Source organism: Phascolarctos cinereus, unplaced genomic scaffold (assembly GCF_003287225.1).
Source record: "Phascolarctos cinereus isolate Bilbo 61053 unplaced genomic scaffold, phaCin_HiC Scaffold_7;HRSCAF=346, whole genome shotgun sequence".
Lineage (NCBI taxonomy): Eukaryota > Metazoa > Chordata > Mammalia > Diprotodontia > Phascolarctidae > Phascolarctos > Phascolarctos cinereus.
This window is the reverse complement of record NW_027556180.1, coordinates 25,829,808-25,838,871: the sequence shown is the minus strand read 5'-3', so window position 1 is coordinate 25,838,871 and position 9,064 is coordinate 25,829,808. Positions and strand designations below refer to the sequence as shown.

General features: G+C 37.7%; 1 protein-coding gene across 1 annotated transcript in view; it reads left to right on the top strand.

Annotated features, from left to right (window-relative positions):
- The window catches only part of SI (sucrase-isomaltase), a 106,232-nt gene that overhangs the window by 15,773 nt on the left and 81,395 nt on the right, over positions 1–9,064 (top strand). The window contains exons 7-9 of the mRNA XM_020989062.2: positions 1–7; positions 1,429–1,541; positions 8,706–8,831. The exon at positions 1–7 is cut by the window's left edge and continues 93 nt beyond it. Of these exons, the coding sequence (XP_020844721.1) occupies positions 1–7; positions 1,429–1,541; positions 8,706–8,831 (246 nt within the window). The remainder of the gene's footprint in view (positions 8–1,428; positions 1,542–8,705; positions 8,832–9,064) is intronic.

Here is a 9,064-nt window from a genome sequence, read left to right as displayed (position 1 = left end):
GCAATGGGTAAGGATGCTTGATCTAAACACATGCTATAAGATCTCTGATTTTATCAAGGTGAGCGTTACTTCCAGTAATGTAGACTGAAACTTTATTATGCCTGCTCTTACTGATTGCCCTTGTCTGTGTCCTCCCATATTTTTCACACCATATGGAATCTATCCAGCATGCAATGGAACTCTCTTTGAGTCCTCTTAGCATTGTTGAGAGTGTTAACAGAACTTGCCAGCTCCTTCATGTATCCCTCATTGTCTAAATGTGACCATTTTTTACAGCATTTCTCTTTTGGTAATTCTTGTTTGTAATGTGCTGTACCTCCCCTTTTTGTGTTCCTCAACTCCTAGCCTTTGGACACTAGGGTGCCTTGATTTCCAAATATACAACATCTGGCAGAATGTTGGTACTTGAAAGATGGATCTTTGTTTAAAAGAGAAACTTGGAGTAATTAAAATAACCATGTAATTTCTTAAAAGTAATCTACAGACACACACCTATACATATATACATGCTAGGTGGTGCAGTAGAGTAGCAGGCTTGGAATTGAGAACTGAGTTCAAATCAGGCCTCAGACACTTCCTAGCTATGTGACCTTGGGCAATTCACTTAACCCTGTTTGCCTCAGTTTCCTCATCTGTAAAATGTGTAAGAGAAGGAAATGGCAAACCACTCTGGCATCTTAGTCAAGAAAACTCTAATGGGGTCACAAAGATTTGGACACAACTGAAAATAATTGAAAAGCTGGAAACATATATGTATACATACATGAAGAGCTAAAGAAGTCTAGATACAGATCATTGTATTTTCAAGATGCATCAGCTGCTCTAAATTACCAATAAAATCTCTTGAATTTCCATAATATCTAGCACAGAAATTTACATATTTGAAACACATTAAATGTGGAATCATGGAATGATAATCTCCATCTTCTAGGGATAATATCTGTTGATATGATATATACCTCAGGAGAAATGCATTTAGCCTAGATACAAGATTTTGTCTTTTGTATGAATATTCACTACATTTAAATGTATTGATTTTGCAACCCTGCCCCCTTAAAAATTTCCTATCATTAGAACACTTGCTTTTATTTTTTTTTTTTAGCAATAATATGTTGTGGAAATAGATTGCATTTCTGTCATTTTATTTTTGTGGATTAAAACACAAAAGACTTAGAATGAAATTATATGTCGAAGAGGGACTAGTACTTGCAGTTCTATTCTAAATGAATTAAAAATGTTTGGTTAGAGGTACAAATTTGTGGGCATTGTTACGCTTTTTTTCCTTAAAAGCTTACAAAATGAATGGGTGGAACTCTATGAATTACCTGTCATCTATTGACAATGATCTAAATTATATGTAGTGGGTTTTTTTATTTATACATACCATTTTACTGTTGACATTTGTGTTTTCAAAATTTATTTCTGCAGAGATTTTTGTCCAGCCAACCCCTATAATAACCTATAGGGTTACAGGTGGAATTCTGGACTTTTACATTTTTGTAGGAGATAATCCAGAGGAAGTTGTCCAACAATATACTGAGGTATGGCTAAGACTTCCTTTACAGAACCTGGAACTGTCTTTCTTCTTTCCTTTTTTCAAAGATGTCTAAGGATTGCCTCTAGTATACAAACCTATGATACTTCAAAACAATATCTCCCTTCAGAGTTGATAGGATGTTAGATCTACCTGGAAAGGGGCCTTAGGATACATTTAGTTCAAGCATCTCATATTAGAGGTGAGGAAATGGAAGCCCAGAGTCACAGAAGTAGTGTCAGAGCAAGCCCTCAGACCTTTTCCCAATTCCATCAACGAGCACTTATTGTGTACCATCTCCTGGGTTCTATCCTAGGAGCTAGGGAAACCATGACAAAGAATGAAACAGTCTCTACTGTCGAAGAGAGTATATGTTATTGGGAAACAGCATGTATGGATATAAATATGCGGAGAAAAGTCATCACACCTACTATCTGTCAGGCTCTGTGCGAAGTACTAGAGATAGAAATAAAGGCAAAAATTTTACAGGAACTGATGTTTCTATGGGCAGAGAGGATGCAAACAAGATTAAGTACTGACCTTGGAATCAGGAAGACTCATCCTCTTGAGTTCAAATCTGGCCTCAGACATTTGCTAGTTATGTGACCCTGGGCAAGATGCTTAATCTTGTTTGCTTCAGTTTCCTCATTTGTAAAATGAAGTGGAAAAGGAAATGGTAAATTTGCCATTTACTCTAGTAAATACCAGTAGTAATACTAATTAATTAATAGTAAATACTCTAGTCTCATTGCCAAGAAAACCCCAAATGAGGTTATGAAGGGTTAGACATGAATGAAAAATTACTGAACAATAACAATGACAACATTTTATATATAACTGTAGGTAATCTCAGAGGAAGCTGCTAGAATTTAGCTGTGCAAAGAAAGGCTTCTTGCATAAGATCAGATTTTAGCTGAGATATGAAGGAAGTTGTAGAAGTCAAGAGCAAGAGGAAAGGAGGGAAACCATTTTGGGCATAAAGGACAGCCAGTGAAAATGCATGGAGTAGGGACCTGGGAGGTGTGTGAAGAGAAGCCAGGAAGCCATTGTTATTGGCTGGATCATAGAGTATGTAAAGGGGAGTAAGATATCAGAAAATTGAAAAGGGATGAAAGAGTCAGGTTATAAAGGACTTGAAAAGCCAAACAGAAAAATTTATATTTGGTCCTGAAGGCAATAAGACAGTATAAGAGAGTGTGTAGGAGAATGAAGTAGGTGAGTACCATTGCCAACTCAGAGAGAAGAAATCTGAATATATATAAGGTAGTTCTATACATGGCCATTTAGAATGGAGAGCACTATAGCTGAGCAGCTGAGGAAAGGCTTCATGTAAGAACTGGTGCCTGTACTTGAATACTTGGTACCTTGAATCCTTGGTACAGCGTATGTCTCAGAGATGGTGCTTAATACATACTTGCTGATTAATTTAATTATAATGATCTTTCCAAGGTAATTCCATTCTTCTATGTACATTGTTTTATATTTTGTTGTATAATTTTTATAAACAAAATAATTTGTTGTATAATTGTTATATAATTATATTTTGTTGCATAAATTGTATATATCTACTTAAAACATCATATTTGTGGTAAGAAAGTAGAAATATTTGTTGATTATGTATTTCTTGCTTCTGATATTATGGTTTACTAATGGACAGCTCTTCAGAAGTGAGCTATCTGTTTAGTCACACTGTCTCTGGCAGAGGGAAAATGGATGTCAAATGTCCTTCAGAAAAAAGGAGAGGGTTGAGGGATAGGAGGTGGTAGCTGCTTTCCCATCAATGCTCCACAAGTCCCTGCAGGGTGAGGCTCTAGAAGATTATCTCAGTGGAGGACACCAGTAAGCACAAACAAATAAAAACAATTCATTAGAAAAGATCATAAATTTAGATCTAGAAGTTACCTTAGAACTCAATCTTGGCCAATCTCATTTTACTGGCAACACACATGTATGGAAATAAGCATGTAGAGAAAAGTCATCACACCTACTATGTGTCAGGCTCTGTGCTAAGTGCTGGAGATATTCAGGCTCAGAGATGTTAAGTGATTTGGCCCAGATCGCCATCAGTAGCAAGTTGTAGATTTGTGATTTGAACTCAGCTCCTGTAATTCCAAAGTCAAGAGTCTTTCTAAGTTGCTAGAGAGCAGAACTTTTAATCTGCTTTCTTTTTTAGAAGAAACAGAAATCCCAGCTGTTGACTTCTGTTGTACATATGTGGGTGTGTGCAAAGTGCTCCTGAGCTGCCTTAGAATCTGCTTTCTTGATTATAGCTGTAATCGTATTTTGTCCATTTTCAGGGGAAAAAAAATGGCATAAGGGAGAAGTGTGAGGTCATCTTACTGCCATAGTAGTTTTCCTTTTCTCCTTTCCTTTGCATATTCCACTCCCCACTTGTCCCTCCCCATTCAAAAATCTCCATATAAAAAGCCAGGTATCTGAAGTTCTCTGCCATTTTCCTACACCAGGAAATGATCCTTAAATTTAGCTTGAACTCAGTGTTAAATAAAATTTAAACTGAATAAAAAACGACATTTTGAGCAGTTCAATAGCCGTTTTCTCTACACAATTGTTAATCAATCAGGAAGCAATCATAAAGCTCAGATGAGAAGAAAATATCTGGTTTAATTGGTTTGTCTTAATCAGTAATCCTTTTTACACTACCATTTTGTGCCAACTTCTCTTTTTTCTTACTCTAGAAATATTTTAGTAGTGTCTTATTTGCATAGATTAAGGGAGATAGACATATTCTTTCTGGGCTTTCATCTTTTTTTGAAGAAGTCATTAGTACGAGTGTATGGTCAGAACAATTGTACAGACTATACACTTGTTTGCTCTGTGGAGGTTGGGGGAGAAGGGACACAAGGGAATTAGAGGATCAGAAACTTAATTTTAGGTCTTAAGAAGACAAATTGGGCCTCTGATCTTGCAGAGTAATCTGACAGATCACCCAATGAGTTTGGGGATCTCAGAATAAAACAAAGATGGTCCATTAAAAAATTCTGTAACTTTAGCCACGGTCCACACTATGACAATTATTGTTGAGATAGAGCAGAATGACTATCACTATTTTAAACATTTCTCTTTATTTTTACCTTGCAAATGGCTCCTTATGCATTGTATTTGCATTGCTGTGTTCTTCCACTGAATATTCTTTTCAACTTTTCAAAATTATTGTTCTTGGGGGGTGGAGCCAAGATGGCGGAGTGAAAGCAGTGACTTGCTTGAGCTCTCCCCCAAACCCCTCCAAATACTCATAAAAAATGGCTCTAAACAAATTCTGAAGCAGCAGAACTGACAAAAAGACAGAGTGAAACAAATTTCCAGCCCAAGATAACCTGGATGATTGATCAGAAAGGTGTATCGCACCGGGCTGGGAGCGTATTGCACCGGGCTGGGAGAGCAGCACAGCGTGGTGTGGGCACACAGGCCGCAGCAAACCTGGAGCAGGCCTCAGAGAACTGAATCGCGGGCAGCTGTGGAGGTTTCCAGACTCCTCAACCCACCAATGCCAAAGACAACTTAGAAGGTCAGTGGGAAAAGTCTGTTTCTGTCGGTGGTCAGAGAGGAAGGCAGGGTTTCAGCTCCATTCCCCAAGAGCGTGGCCCTGGGGGGGCGGGGGCAGCTGCTTCCCGAGCTTCCAGCCCACAGACTGAGGGGAATCCAGTGGCTGATCAGAGAGGGACTGCAGGGATCTCTTTGCCAGTGCTGAGGCAGGAATTTCTTGCTTTGCCCCTGTGTGGAACTGGGTCACAGTTCTGGGCAGCAGTGCTGGGGTGAGGAGGAGTGCTGGCGTGGTGGAGCTTGGAATGACTGTGGAGAGAAACCCCTCCTCACAGTTACAGGACAGAAAGGAATACTTGTGGTCACAGGCCAGGAATGGAGTAAACACCTCGCCCCTTCTCATACCACCTTGGAAGAAATGAAAATTTACAGGTCCCTACAAGTATCTCTGAAAACAGTTACACAAACCCCTGAAGCTTGGGACAGTACACTCTCCACATTGGAAGCAGACTCTTACTTTAACAAAGAGTTTAAAACTCAAGTAATTGGCTGGGATCATTAGCAAGCAGCACAAAGAGGGTCAGACTATATTATCTTACTTTGGTGAAAAAAGAAGATCAAATACAACCAGAAGAAAACAAAATCAAAGCTTCTACATCCAAAGCCTCCAAGAAAAATATGAATCAGTCCCAGGCCTTGGAAGAGCTCAAAAGGGATTTTGAGGAGTAATTAAGGGAAGTAGAGGGAAAACTGGGAAGAGAAATGAGAGTGATGCAAGAAAATCATGAAAAACAAGTCAACAGCTTTTTAAGGAGACCCAAAAAGATACTGAAGAAAATAACACCTTAAAAAACAGCCTAACCCAAATGACAAAAGAGGTCCAAAAAGCCAATGAGGAGAAAAATGTTCTAAAAAGAAAAATTGGCCAAATAGAAAAGGAAGTCCAAAAGATTACTGAAGAAAATACTTCCTTAAAAATTAGGATAGAGCAATTGGAAGCTAGTGACTTTATGAGAAATCAAGACAATGTAAAACAAATCCAAAAGAATGAAAAATTAGAAAACAATGTGAAATATCTCATTGGAAAAACAACTGACCTGGGAAATAGATCCAGGAGAGAGAATTTTAAAATTATTGGACTATCTGAAAGCCACGATCAAAAAAAGAGCCTAGACATCATCTTTCAAGAAATTGTCAAGGAAAACTGCCCTGATATATTAGAACCAGAAGGCAAAATAGAAATTGAAAGAATCCACAGATCTCCTTCTGAAAGAGATCCCCAAAGGAAAGCTCCTAGGAATATTGTAGCCAAATTCCAGAGTTCCCAGGTCAAGGAGAAAATATTACAATCAGGATAACACAAGATGTAGCAGCTTCTACATTAAAGGACTGCAGGGCATGGAATATAATATTCTGGAGGTCAAAGGAGATAGGATTACAACCAAGAATCTCCTACCCAGCAAAACTTAGTATAATCTTCAGGGGAAAAAATGGTCATTCAGTGAAATAGAGGACTTTCAAGCATTCCTGATGAAAACACCAGAGCTAAACAGAAAATTTGACTTTCAAATACAGGACTCCAGTGGAACATGAAGAGGTAAACAGGAAAGAGAAATCATAAGAGGCTTATTAAGATTGAACTGTTTGCATTCCTGCATGGAAAGATGATATTTGTAACTCGTGAGAACTTTGTCAGTATTAGGGTAGTTGGAGGAAAAAAATTGTATGTATGTATATATAGATAGATAGAGGGCACAGGGTGAGTTGAAGACTCATGGGTCATATCTGGAGAATAAAATTAAGGGATGAGAGAGGATGATACTCGGAGAAGAAAGGGAGAGGTAGAATGGGGTAAATTATCTCACAAAAAAAAACAGAAAAGTCTCTCAAGTGGAGGGGAAACAGGGGAAGGTGAGAGGGAATGAGGAATCTTATTCTCATAGGATTTGGCTTAAGGAGGGAATAACATACACATTCAATTGGGTATGGAAATCTGTCTTACCCTACAGGAAAATAGGGGGAGAAGGGGACAAGAGAGCAGAGGGGTGATAGAGAGGAGGCAGATTGGGAAAGGGGTAATCAGAAGTAGATACTTTTGAGGAGGGACAAGGTCAAAAGAAAGAATAGAATAGATGGGAGGGCAGGATAGGATTAAGGGAAATAGAGTTAGTTTTTCACAACATGTCTACTAAGGAAGTGTTTCGCATAACTGCACATGTATAACCTATGTTGAGTTGCTTGCCTTTTCAATGAAGGTGGGTGGGGAGGGAGGAAGGGAGAAAATTTGGAACTCAAAGTTTTAAAAACATATGTTTTTAAAAAATGTTTATACATGCAACTGGGAAATAAGAAATACAGTAAATGGGGGTACAGAAGTCTATCCTGCTCTACAGGAAAATAGAAGGGGAAGGGGATAAGAGAAGGGAGGGGGGAGAGATAGAAGAGAAGGCAGACCAGGGGAAGGGGTATTCAGAATGCATGCCATCTTGGGGTGGGGGGAGGGGTGAGAAATTTGGAACTCAAAAAGTTGTGGAAGTGAATATTGAAAACTAAAAATAAATAAATTTATATTAAAAACAAACAAATAAATTAAAAAAACCAAAAAAAATTAAAAAAATTAAAAAAAATTGTTCTTTTTTTTATTCTCTGTTGTAGTCCTTTGTTCTACTTTTCTGAAACTTTCCAAGGTATCTTTGCAGGTATTGATCCTTAATTGCTTAATTTTGAAAAATGGAAAGGAAGTAGGGATACAGGGGCAGGGGGAGAGAAGGAGAAAGCGGAAGGGAAGATAGAGAAGCGGAAGAAAGATAAGCTAAGCCTCTCATTCTTTCTGTGTCATAATATAGTACAATATATTTAGGGAAAACTTACAAATGACTTCTCAGAATAACATTTAAAATATTCATAGCATATTGTAAAAGTTACTTTAAACCCACTAGCTTTGTGACCCTGAGCTAGTTGCTTTAATCTCTAGTTGCCTCTGTTTCTCCCATTATAAAATGAGAATTATAAAAGTGCCTACCCCCCAGGGTTGTTGTGAGGAAGAAATAATGTAATATTTTTAAAGTGTTTAGGACAGAACCTGACACATAGTGGTGCTTAATACATGCTTATTTCCTTCTTTCCCTTACTCCCTTCTTTCATTCCTTCCTTCCTCTCTCCCTCCCTCTTTCTTTCTTTCTTTCTTTCTTTCTTTCTTTCTTTCTTTCTTTCTTTTTTCTTCTTTCTTTCTTTCTTCTTTCTTCTTCTTTCTTTCTTTCTTCTTTCTTCTTCTTCTTTCTTCTTTCTTTCTCTTTCTTTCTTTCTTCTTTTCTTTCTTTCTTTCTTTCTTTCTTTCTTTTTTTCTTTCCTTCTTTCCTTTCTTCTTCCTTCCTTCTTTCCTCCCTCCCTCCCTCCATCCCTTCCTTTCTTTCTCTTTCCTTCCTTGATTTCCTCCCTCCCTACCTCTCTCTTTCTTCCTCTCCTTCCTTCTCTAATTTTCTTCCTTCCTTCCTTCCTTCCTTCCTTCCTTCCTTCCTTCCTTCCTTCCTTCCTTCCTTTCTCTATATTTCCATCTCTTCCTCCCTTCTATCTTTCTTTCCTTTTATACTAAGGAAAGACAATTATATTTGTGATCAAAATGATACATCTTTCTCTTTATTATAACTAATTAAAATTTTTCATGTATAAGTTTATTGGACGGCCTGCAATGCCTTCATACTGGGGTCTTGGATTCCAATTGAGCCGCTGGAATTACCTAACTCTTGATGAGGTGAAAAATGTGGTGGAACGAAATCGAGCAGCTGGCATTCCTTTTGTAAGTAGAGCAATAGTTTTTGCACATATAGATTCCTGGTCTTATTAACAATCCTATGCTGACTGAAAATATTAAGAGATTTTATTTTAAGTTTTATAATATTTCTTCCCTATGTGTCCTGGAAATTCTATTCATTTCCCATGTTTTGTTATACATTCAGAACTATAATATAATCATACAATAAGTATAATCATTTTAGTAAGCAGCAAATGTTGGTTGTATGTGAGTATATT